We start from the raw sequence: 12,979 nt of genomic DNA, 5'->3' as shown, positions 1-12,979 counted from the left end.
GTAGCAGAGGACCCAGCAGCGGACGAAGAGGTCCGACACAGCGTAAAGAACAGCTTCTACGTAGACAACTGTCTACAAAGCCTTTCAACCCAGGAAGAAGCCGAGGCTCTCCTGATTAAACTCCGCGCCTCATTGATCAAAGGCGGCTTTGATCTCAGGCAGTGGGCCAGCAGCGATCCGCAAGTACTGCGCAGCCTCTCCTCCGAGGACAAGGCAGCCAGCAGCGAGACCTGGATGGCTACAATCCCGGGAGAAGCCCAGGAGATGACCCTGGGATTGGTGTGGCGATTCAAAACAGATTTGCTTCACTACAGACACAAGCCCCTGACTACGGAGCAGGGAAGGCCGGCGGCGGCGCCGACCACCAGACGGAGTGTGTACACAACACTCGCCCGACAATATGACCCGCTAGGATGTATTCTACCGTACACCACCAGGGCAAAAATGATTGTACGAGCATTGTGGGACAAGGACCAGGGCTGGGACGACCCCATTCCCGCACACCTTGCATCCACCTGGAGAGAGTGGGAGATGGAGCTCCACTCACTCCCAGGCGTTAATATGCGCCGAAGCTACTTCCCACCCACGGTGAGGCCAGAGACATGTAAAATGGACTTACACGTCTTCAGTGACGCCTCAGAGGTCGCATACGGATCAGTAGCCTACTTGCGGGCCCAAGAGAAGGGGGGAGAGATCTACACAGCATTTGTCCTCGCCCGCTCGAGAATAGCCCCACGCAAGCAACAATCTATCCCACGTCTAGAGCTCTGCGCAGCCCTAGCCGGAGCGCACCTAGCCACGCTCATCCAACGTGAGCTCACCATACCGGTGTCTAGAACAATCCTGTGGTCAGATTCCACGACGGTACTCGCCTGGATCAAATCGGACTCATGCAAGTACAAAGTCTTCGTGGGAGTCAGAGTCACCGAGATTCAAGACTTAACCGAAGAGTTAACCGGAGAAACAGAGTGGCGCTACGTTGATACAAAACAGAACCCAGCTGACGTCATCACCCGGGGGATGCCCCTGGATGACCTCACCCGTCGCAATGTCTACAGTGACGGCCCCGCATTCCTAAGACTCCCGGAAGGACAGTGGCCCATGCCTATCCCGAGGGAAGCAAGTCCAGAGGAGGTGGAAAATAAGAAGTCTGTGTTCTGTGGATTGAGCACCGTAGCCTCCACCGACCCTAACATAGACGATTGCACGTCCATAGAGAGTGCACAACAAAGAACATTCCTGCGGTACCACCCGGAGTGCAAGTCCCCCGCTGATATGTCAGCAGCTAACTACGAGGAAGCAGAATTGCTTCTACTGCAGCGAGCCCAGAGAGACTCGTTCCCCGATGAATTGGCCTGTCTACAGGGAGGAAAGCCCGTCCCATCCGACAGCAGATTAATTCATCTGGCCCCCGAGAGCGACGCTCATACCCTCATCAGAGTGGGTGGTCGCCTACGCAGAGCCCCCAATCTACCGGATGACATTAAATACCCGATCGTATTGAACAGCCGACACAAGGTCACAGAGCTGATTATAAAGAAATACGATGAGGATGTACATCACGCAGGAGCAGAAAGAGTCTTCGCGGAAATCAGACGTCGTTACTGGATCCTACAAGGAAGAGAGGCGGTACGACGCTTCCAGCGAACATGTCTAGACTGCCGCAAGTGGCGCGCGCAGCCCAGCATACCAAGGATGGCTGACCTTCCTCCATGTCGCCTCCGAATCGGTGACAAGCCATTCCACTCAACGGGTATGGACTGCTTTGGCCCGCTGCACATAAAGAAAGGAAGAGGAACCGAGAAGCGGTGGGGTATTGTATTCAAATGCATGACCACCAGAGCGATACACATCGAGCTTCTCCCGACCATGAGCACAGACTCATTCCTTATGGCCTTCCGAAGATTCACATCACGGAAAGGAAGACCGTCTACCCTATTGTCCGATCATGGGACAAACTTCAAAGGCGGCGAAAGAGAGCTGAGAGAGAGCTTCCAAGCTATGGGCCCAGAACTTAAGACCCACCTCGCTCCAGCACAGGTTGATTTCCAATTCAACCCCCCAAACGCACCCCACTTCGGTGGCACTTGGGAACGAGAAGTGCGCTCCATAAAGACAGCCCTGTACGCAGTACTTGGGGCCCAGACTGTGGCGGAAGAAGTCCTAATGACAGTCCTCACGGAGATTGAGGGAGTACTTAACTCGAAGCCCCTCGGATATGTCTCCAGTGATGTGGCGGATATCGACCCAGTTACCCCCAACACACTCCTGATGGGGCGGCTAGATCCTGCATTACCACAGACAATGTACCGGCCTGAAGAAGCGAACGGCCGACGAATGTGGAGGTACAGCCAAGTATTAGCCGACAAGTTTTGGAACAGTTTCCTACTGCACTACCTACCGTCTCTACAGACCCGCCAGAAGTGGGTAAAGGAGAGAGACAATTTGACAGAAGGAACAGTCGTCATGATTATTGATCAATCACTGCCCAGAGCTATGTGGCCGGCCGGCCGCGTAAGCAAAGTGATCACCGGTGCCGACGGCAAGGTCCGAGCAGCTGAAGTGCTCGTCCAGGGTCGCACTTACACCCGTCCCGTGGCAAGGCTCATAGAACTGCCTCGACTCCCAGACACAATCGATGATGACCATGACCCTACAACCCTATGACTTTGTGAAGTTGACTGACCCCTACAGCAAACCCTTATGTGTAAATAGACAACGCGATTAATCTGTCTCTGTTTAACTGATTAGGTCTGGGACCTATTCAGGGGGTGGCTGTTGTGAAGGGCCAGATTAAACCGAATATATATATTTATTTATATATATATATTTAATTGTATTTGTATATTCTCTAATATTCCCTGATATCCCTTGTATATTCCTTGTACAATATGCATTGAATATCCATTCTAGCCTACTGAACATCCCATAATAGTCTCCATTCTACTATTGGTCGAGACCTTGGTGCCAGGCTGCCATACCCCTCAGACCCAGTTCAAACGTACCGCTCCACATGTACGAACAAGTCCTAGTTCCGCGTAGGAATCTGGCTACCGCACCACTAATGGGACTATTTGTTCATAGTGCGTATATATACTGCGCTACTAAAGTAGGACTTTCTTTTCAGTCCAGTTTCTTACCCTCCAATAGAGTCACAGACGTAAAGCCTCCCCGCGACGCCACGTGTGGGAGTAAGGCCAAGTTCGCCTACCATCGGTATTGAGACATCGTGTATATTAATATTTGAATAGTCATATTTGGCACTATATCGTCGAGTTGGACGTAGTCTATTAAGCTAATAATAGTCTGTTAATATATAGTGCTTCGTGCGGTGAGAATACTACCGTAGTCAGTACCCCATCGTTTCGGGCAGAGAACTGGCTGCTTACCCAGGGTGGTTGACCCCATGTGAAGCTGCACCCGAGGAGCCCCAGAGCCGACGAGCGAGTGGACCTGTATACCGGATTATTCTACCGACGACAGCCCGCCTTCCCAGGCACGGATTATGCTTTGTATACTTTGATTATTCCATGGATAAAGACCCCCGACACTGCCGTGTGTTGGAACCCCCCCCCCTGGAGAGGACGCAAGGTGAGGAGACGCTCTGCAAGACGAGGTCGCTTCACGTCTCTCCCCCGTGGACCGGAGAGAGCCGGCCCACAAAGAGTCCACCTGCTTTCATCTGTGGTCCAAGGATCGCCGGCGCATTGAACGGCACTACAGTGGGTTCACCTGGGATACCCTTGGCCGGACGAGGCAGCCGGATTCTACCCCCCCCCCCCTCCTACTCCTGTCGGCTTACAAGCGACCGGATTAACCCCCTCTAGTGTATCTAGTATATAATCATTAAAGTATCATTGCTGTTATTCCTTAACTATTCCAGGTTGTATATTTACCACCTGCGCCTTCAGAGATTGGACATTCTCTATTGATATACCGACGAATACTCTTTGCCATAAAAGTGCATACTATTTCAATTCATAAATGTAATTAAGTGATTAAGTGCTTGTTCTACACACCATCGCTGTGTAGAAATAAAGACCTGTTTCGACTTCGTACATTTGTGTTGGATCCGTTTCATCTACGTGAGAGTGTTTATGATAATATATTTATGCCGTGTACTGGGTGGCCGAATATTAAGTACAAAGGTAGTGGTAGTAAGTATCATATCTAGTAATACAGTCAGGGAATTGTACCCCTCAGTTACAATTAGCCTTTTTTCTGTATATACACAGTACTGTTGAATTTCTGTCAGCAAAACCTTGTCCAAAAACTCTTCCTAAAAGCAACCATGTATTTCTCTAAAACAACATTTCTTTGTTTGTGAGAGAAGAAGTTTGACCCCTCCCCCTCTGCCTCTGTCTTCAGGGGGCCTCCATGAAAGATGACGGAGGAGGTGATAGTTGTAGCCAGGTGGGACTACACGGCCCAGCAGGACCAGGAGCTCGACATCCGTAAGAACGAGCGCCTCCACCTCCTCGACGACTCCAAGACGTGGTGGCGCGTGCGCAACGCCTCCAACCAGACCGGCTACGTTCCCTCCAACTACGTCGAGCGCAAGAACAGCCTGAAGAAGGGCTCGTTGGTGAAGAACATCAAGGACACATTAGGTAAGAGACGGTTTTCGGATCACAGTTCCAGTTCCGGCCCGGTGTGTGTTGGAGAAGGTGTTTGTCTCTCTCGCCGGTTCCTGGCCTCTCTGTGGTTTGTTATCTGTGAAAGTGGAGCATCGTTTTACTTTACCCTCGAAATCCTTGCAGACGTTGTCCCTGCTGCTGGGGGGGAGATAGATGAGGTCATTAATAGATTAGTCTGTGCTGTGTGTGTGCACGCGTGTGTGTGCGCGCGCGCGTGTTCGCTCGTGCACGCGCATTACTCTGGATCTCTCCGTTTTTGGACTCATAAAAGATTCCCTCACTGTCACAGTGTCCTAGTTGGGAGCAGTCACTTGGGCACCCCAGGGATAAATTTCAGTTGGCCATCGCTCTCTGCTGTCAGGGCAGTGTCTCTAGGTCCCCAGGCACCCCGGGGATAGATTTTAGTTGGCCATTGCTCTCGGCTGTCAGCACAGTGGGTCCCCAGCCCTGACATGACTTGATTTTGCAAGTTATACAACGGAGCTCCGGAATATAGACGACGAAAGGTGAAATGTTCAGTAAACGCCCATCATCAGTGTGACGGATTAAGTAAGTCATAGGTGTTTTTACAGTACAGTAATACAGTAATGCATGCAATTTCAATGATGTATATACTACACTGTATGCAATGTTTCAAGAATAGATTACTGAACGTGGCTCAAACTAAGTCAATGTCCCTCGTATTGTAATATAGTTGGTTAATGTTCCCTGGAACTTTGATTTTGGACCTTCAGCCTGGATTAGCACCATTTTACTACTCTTATAGTGCAACTCGTTTTCTCAAGTGTCTTGCTTAAGAAAAGAGACAAGAGAGCTCAGCAGCAACAAGATGTTTCCTTTAACGGTCTGAAAAGTTAACGGTCGGAAATGTTAACTGTCAGCTACTTCCACCGGGCAAACGGCCGGACAGACTCTAAATTATCAAGCAAAGCACAGAGCACCTTAGTGAGTTGCACACCACATAAGCACACTTATTACACACACACACTGCTGCTAACATATACCTTGTATAGTTTGTATAGATATAATAATACGTTGTGTATTATGTTTAGTCTATAGTTTAGTTTATAATTCTAGTGTATAGTTCATAGTTTATTTATACAGTTAGTATAGTATAGTTTGTATAGATTGAATATATTTTGTGTAGAGAGAGAGAGAGAGAGAGAGAGAGATTCTGACAGAGTGATGAAATAGTATGACGAGACATTGGTCAGTGTGCTCATTCACTCCATACTAAACATATCATTCACTCCATACTAAACATATCATTCACTCCATACTAAACATATCATTCACTCCATACTATACATATCATTCACTCCATACTACACGATATCATTCACTCCATAGTATACTACACATATCATTCACTCCATACTACACATATAATTCACTCCATATAAACATAGTATTCAATCATTCACTCCATACTAGTGATGCACCGATGTGAAAATTGTGGCCGATACCGATAACTGATATTAATATTGCTGTTCTGGCCGATACCGATATTTACCGATGTCGATATCTCTGTATAGTTATAGTCAAGTTAGACCGCGCTCACAAGTTCTCACACTGGGTGCTGCAATCCCATAAAGTTCAGTATATCAAAAAGCAGGGTAGCCGGACCAGCACTCTCAGTTTCAATGTTTTTAATGGCAGTCTGAATGGATAGCAGACATGTTTCGGACAATGTCCTTCTTCAGTGATATGGCTAGCTCTGTATAGAAAAAACTTTTTTATGATAATCAAATAAAGAGCTATTTTCCCAAACGCATTTTCTTTTTACTTTTGTAACTTATTTTCAGAAATTACTGATATTTTGAAACTATTTAAGGCCAAAACATGTATATAAAAGAAATAATACAAAAAGAATTGATTAAAAGACATTTTATATTGGCCCATATCGGCCCTATCTTGATATCGGACCGATACCGATGTGTAAAAATATTATATCGGCGGCCGATATACCGTGCATCACTACTCCATACTACACATATCATTCACTCCACTACACATACAGTATTATTCACTCCATACTACACATATCACTCACACAGTACCCATAGTTCCTCACAATACACATGTCATTGCTAAAAGTACGGTAATAATTATAAGTGTAGGTCAGTATAAAACACTGCATGGACAGATCAAATACAAAGGTTATCTATATATATATATAAATATATATATATAATATAATATAACATCATGACTATAGCGTATCAATGTCAATATAGAGTGATGATTATTGCACAGATGTATGGGTAGTGAGATGAGACACAGGGATACAGGGTGATGGAGAGAGAGTGTCTGACTGTGACTCACCGATTCCTCTCTGCAGAAATGTACTCTGGGCAAGACTCAACCACACTATGTGGGACAACAACACTGCACTGCACAGCCTGCTGTCCAGGGCTGGATGTCTCTTCTCCTCTGTCATTCCCATATATTCTCTCCATCCCTCTCTCTCTCTCTCTCTCTCTCACTCTCACTCTCACTCTCACTCTCACTCTCACTCCCTCACTCTCTCACTCTGTCTTTAGGCTCTGTCTCTGTGACTCTGTTCTCTGCCATGATCAGTAGATTGATCACTGCAGGAATCTGGGGCCTAATGGCTGTGCTGGAATGATGGATTACCTATCTGTCCCCAGCTGTGTCACATATTGACTAGGACATTATGGCCCAGTTCCATTTCAATCTTGAACACTTTTGCTTCCAGCCGCTAGCTCCTCACTGAGTCACTAGTGGATCCAGTAGACAAGGGCCGTGATGATGGGGCCATGGGGGGGGGGGGGTTGGTGAGGTTATCTGGGCTAATGGAACTAATCACATGCTCAAACCAAATAATCTGATTGGCTATTGTTAGGATTAGCTCTGTCAGCCCCGCGGTTATCCATTCTGGTTGCTCATCAGGTGCCTATTGTAGGGGAGAACGGGGGACGTTGTCACACTTTTTACTCTAGTGTGAATTGCTCTTTCAGTTAGTGGAACCTGAAATCTGTTGATTGGACAGAACGGCCCGAGGTGGAACCTGAAGTCTGTTGATTGGACAGAACGGCCCGAGGTGGAACCCGAAGTCTGTTGATTGGACAGAACGGCTGAGGTGGAACCTGAAGTCTGTTGATTGGACAGAACGGCTGAGGTGGAACCTGAAGTCTGTTGATTGGACAGAACGGCCCGAGGTGGAACCTGAAGTCTGTTGATTGGACAGAACGGCCCGAGGTGGAACCTGAAGTCTGTTGATTGGACAGAACGGCTGAGGTGGAACCTGAAGTCTGTTGATTGGCCAGAATGGCCCGAGGTGGAACCTGAAGTCTGTTGATTGGACAGAACGGCCCGAGGTGGAACCTGAAATCTGTTGATTGGACATAACGGCTGAGGTGGAACCTAAAGTACTGTATGTTGGTTGAACAGAACGGCTGAGGTGGAACCTGAAGTCTGTTGAGTGAACAGAACGTTGGACCTTCTCCACTTCAATGTGAGAAGACACCAGGTGACTCTATAGGACTAATGGCCACTCTCACTGTGAATCACTGTAACCCACACTGCCCACCCCACAGCAACTCTTTCAAGTTCCACATCAACAAACACAGATTCTCGCATGCTAGCAACCGCAGTAGGATTGTTCTTAATTTAGTTTGTGTTCTACTAACTAATTACAGAGGGCGCACCAGAGAGAGAGTGTTGTAGAAATGCCACAGAAATGCCACACGGCTGAATAGAACACTCAGGCCTAACAAAAATAATGGTTGGTTTCAGGTTGCCGACCGACCCTGCCGATTTAGGTGCGACCCAATATATTTTATGAGTTTAAAAAAAAAATTATATATTAAAATTTTTTTTTTTTTTTTTTTTTTTTTTTTTTAAGAATAAAGTTTCATAGAAATCTTAGTCAAACATTTAGTATTATGGATATTAAACATGCTGGCAGAGTACATGCATCCATGTTGTTGTGAACATTTTAACCCTTTCACTGCCACACGACAGCCGGTTAACCCTTTCACTGTGACAATACAGAAGGTTAGCCCTTTACTATCACACAACCGACGGCGATGCTCCATCATTAGCATCATTAGCTCCGCATCCGCGGAGCTAATGATGCTAATGATGGAGCATCGCCGTCGGTTGTGTGATAGTAAAGGGCTAACCTTCTGTCGTGTGGCAGTGAAAGGGTTAATTAAATAAAGAAATTCCCTATCCATAGTCGCCGTGGGAAAGAATAAAAAAAAATTAAAAAAAAAAAAAAATTCCCTACCAAACTGACAACCAACCTGAAACCAACTATTATTTTTGTTAGGCCTCAAGACGGCTTGGGAAGTTGTTGGGTTCACCCAGAGTAGCATGAAACTTGTTGGCAGTGAGGAGAGGATGAGAGAGAGGGGAGAGACGGTCCCTTGGCAGCTGTTTCTAGCACACGGTGGACCAGACACATCAGAGAACACAACCGAAACAAAACGCAAAGAAGAAGTGAAGTAGAGAGAAAGAGGAGATTATACATTGATGGCTGAAAATGAGAGGAATACTGAGCAGGTCATGTTTAATAAAAGAAAGGTGGCTGTGATACGATAGATGCCACGGTAATAACAAGTAATGACGCACATAGCCTGCACATATCTCTATATATTGAAGTGCACCCCTACCAGTCTTACAGAACCGGTACAAGTATAGATAACTTTATTAAAATGTGCTGTAAGTGGTCTTTTTTGTTAGAATAAGTGTTAAATAGCTCTACATTCTGACAGCCATCATTGATGCATTGTGTTTGGTCAGTAACATGGGTCTCCCAGTCCCTCCACTCTGCAGTAAACACACATGTTCTGGTATCCCTTCCCACTTTATCAATCAGGAGTGAGAACCCTAGATATTTGTACTTATTTTCGAGAAATCTTGCTAAGCCAAATTTGCTTACTGCATTGGCAGATTATTTTACTTGTTTGAAGCTCAATTTCTTATTTTTGTCAGACCATTTTTGCAGTGTGGAGTTCTCTCTCCTGATTAAAGTGGGAACGGGATTCCAGAAATGTGTTTTGGGTTTACTGCAGAGAGACCCATCTTACTGACCCCAGACAATCTATATTAGTGATGTCTGTCGGAATGTAGAGCTATTATTTTAACATGTAGATCGCTTATTTTTACAAAGAAAATACCACTTACAGAACCTTTAAGTTAAGTCTATTAAGATCTGTGGATAGTGCTGGCATACTTCAAAACAATTACAGGAACAAGCATGTGAATTGTTTGTTTGTGAATAACCCCCTCCAGGCCTGGCATATTCAAGTTTATGAAATGCCTTGGCATATTCAAGTTCATGAAACACCTTGGCATATTCAAGTTTATAAAACACCCTGGCATATTCAAGTTCATGAAACACCTTGGCATATTCAAGTTTATGAAATGCCTTGGCATACCGTAATTCCTCTAATAGTAACCGGTATTCAATTAAAAACCGGGTCTCTATTAATGACCGGGTGCGCTGTTGAGCTAAGCAATTATAAGCCGGCCTCCTAATACAAGCCGGGTTTCATGTATATGCTGGCCTGGCTGTGCAGTAAATACCATATAATGGTATGGTGTTAATGTTTACCGAGAGAGTAAGCCTACCTCAGAATTGTATAAAACGAAGTTATTATTATTATTATTATTATTATTATTATTATTATTATTATTATTATTATTATTATTATTATTATTATTATTATTATTATTATTATTATTATTATTATTATACCAGTATTGATTGCACTATTTTACTTTATTTAACTTTTTTTGACCACCTGTAATTGCACTGTTTACTACCGTATTTCATACAGTACTTGGTTTCAATAAATGAACCCAGTACATTTTACTGGGTTCAAACTGACACAAAATGTTGATTTATTCATTATGATCCGTTTGAAAATTAGAAATATAGGCCTCTCTCTTATACATGCCTCCTCCTAATACAAGCCTGGTATCAGCTACAGTTGAAACAAATACAAGCCGGGGTTACTATTAGAGGAATTACGGTATTCAAGTTCATGAAACACCTTGGCATATTCAAGTCCATGAAACACCTTGGCATATTCAAGTTTATAAAACACCCTGGCATATTCAAGTTCATGAAACACCTTGGCATATTCAAGTTTATAAAACACCCTGGCATATTCAAGTTCATGAAACACCTTGGCATATTCAAGTTCATGAAACACCTTGGCATATTCAAGTTTATAAAACACTCTGGCATATTCAAGTTTATAAAACACCCTGGCATATTCAAGTTCATGTAACACCTTGGCATATTCAGGTTTATAAAACACCCTGGCATATTCAAGTTCATGAAACACCTTGGCATATTCAAGTTCATGAAACGCCTTGGCATATTCAAGTTCATAAAACGCATTGGCATATCCAAGTTTATGAAACGCCTTGGCATATTCAAGTTCATGAAATGCCCTGGCATGTTCATGAAACGCCCCGGCATATTCAAGTTCATGAAACAACTTGGCATGTTCCAGTTTGTGAAAGCCTTGGCATATTCAAGTTTATTGATCTTTTTTCTTTTGAAACTGCCTCGAAATTGTAGAGGGCCAGGGTGTTAGTACCTGGTTTCTTTCCTAGAATAATCTTATCCTGGCAGTGAGCCAAGGTGAGTGGTACTCTCCTGACCCTGCCCCCAGCAGTCCTTTAGAAAAAGACCACGGTCGACAGCCATGGGGCAGAGAGAGCGGAGACATACAGTCCCTTAAGACCTGCTGCGCTCAGCTCAGCAAAAACCCACACTCGCACACTCTCTCTCTCTCTCTCTCTCACACACACACACACTTTTCACTCATTTCCACTTCAAGGCATCGGCCTGCTGGCCGGTAGAGGAAGCGTCTCTCTTCCCTCCTCCCACACACCTCATCTTGTGGACGGACTCGCATTCAATAAGCACAGGCCCCCAGGAGACTCCCGACGGAGCGCAGCTCTATGAAAGCAGAGAGGCCAGAGGGGCCGACATACTGATACACTTCACAGCTTAGATGGGCCCCATTTAGCAACCTCAAGTGAGTCCACCCACCCCCCCCCACCCACCGATCACACCGTGGTGTATATGTGAAAAAGAAAAGGGCTGCGCCGTTCATAAACACTACATTAGCATCGAGTTACATCACTATGGTCATTTACAGGAACAACCAAAGCTAATCAGAAATTATACAGTGCCTTAGAGGGCCCTGGTCCTAACTACACAAACAGGCAGCTGTTTGTGTTCCGACGGACACATTACTGCCGCATTGCTGTGTGTACATGCACAGTAAACCTGTCAAGAGAGTTACAGCAGCCAGAGAGGACTGGCTCAGTGGGCAGGCTGGCAGGCTGGTAGGCTGGTAGACTCTGCAGGCAGTTCTGTTTCTGGTTTTCCTCCCTCAGAGCAAATCAGTCTAAAACCACAGTGTGCCTGGCTACACAGTACACACACTCACTTCAATAGTACACATAATACAACACATTCACTTCAATAGTACACGTAATACAACACATTCACTTCAATAGTACACGTAATATAAGACATTCACTTCAATAGTACACATAATATGACACATTCGCTTCAATAGTAAACATAATGAGTTGACACATTCACTTCAATCAATAGTAAACATAATATGACACATTTGCTTCAATAGTGCACATAATATGACACATTCGCTTCAATAGTACACATAATATGACACATTCGCTTCAATAGTAGCGGGTGGGAATTGCCAGAGACCTCACGATACGATACTATCGCGATACTTGCGTCACGATACGATAGTATCGCGATACTAAATATATCGCAATATGCTGAGTATTGCGGGATTTAAATTTTTTTTTTTATCAAATTTTATTTATTACCTTTTTTCTTGGTCCACTTTTTTCTCCCATTTTCTATTTTTCTCCCATCCCAATTTTCGTATCGTCCAATTCAACCCTCCCCTGTCTTTGAACGCTGTTTCATGCCTCCCACAAGCCGGTTGCAATGTGGACTAAGTCATACATAGCACGAGTCCCCTCCGGTACTCGAGGTAACAGCAGTCGCATCTTTCCACCTGCGCGGCTCGATCTTTCAGCGTCAGGGGTCTGGGCTTTGGAGGGGCCCCGTCCCCGTCGCTTCCTGATTCTACTGCGCAGGCGCACCAACCGACCTGTAGGAGTCGCTGTCCACAACGCCCGATCCCCACCCATCAGTTTCCCTCCCCCTAATACTGCCAATGTGTATTAGTGCGGACGACCAGCTAAACTGAAAGCAATGTGGAGCGCTGGGCTCGAACAGGAAGTTGATCTGTTTGAGCCCAGTCTCCAGTATTAGTGGTGAGCGCCTTGCCCACTGCACCACGTAGCCG

The 12,979-nt window shown here is 45.4% G+C and overlaps 1 protein-coding gene across 1 annotated transcript in view; it reads left to right on the top strand.

Moving 5' to 3' along the window:
- Positions 1 to 12,979, top strand: part of nck2a (NCK adaptor protein 2a) — a 108,985-nt gene that overhangs the window by 81,861 nt on the left and 14,145 nt on the right. Inside the window, exon 2 of the mRNA XM_084315088.1 lies at positions 4,369 to 4,610. Coding sequence (XP_084171214.1) covers positions 4,385 to 4,610 — 226 coding nt within the window. The 5' untranslated portion in view covers positions 4,369 to 4,384. The remainder of the gene's footprint in view (positions 1 to 4,368; positions 4,611 to 12,979) is intronic.

The sequence above is a fragment of the Notolepis coatsorum genome, assembly GCF_963971535.1.
Source record: "Notolepis coatsorum genome assembly, chromosome: 5".
Classification (NCBI taxonomy): domain Eukaryota; kingdom Metazoa; phylum Chordata; class Actinopteri; order Aulopiformes; family Paralepididae; genus Notolepis; species Notolepis coatsorum.
This window is presented reverse-complemented; position numbering and strand designations above follow the sequence as displayed.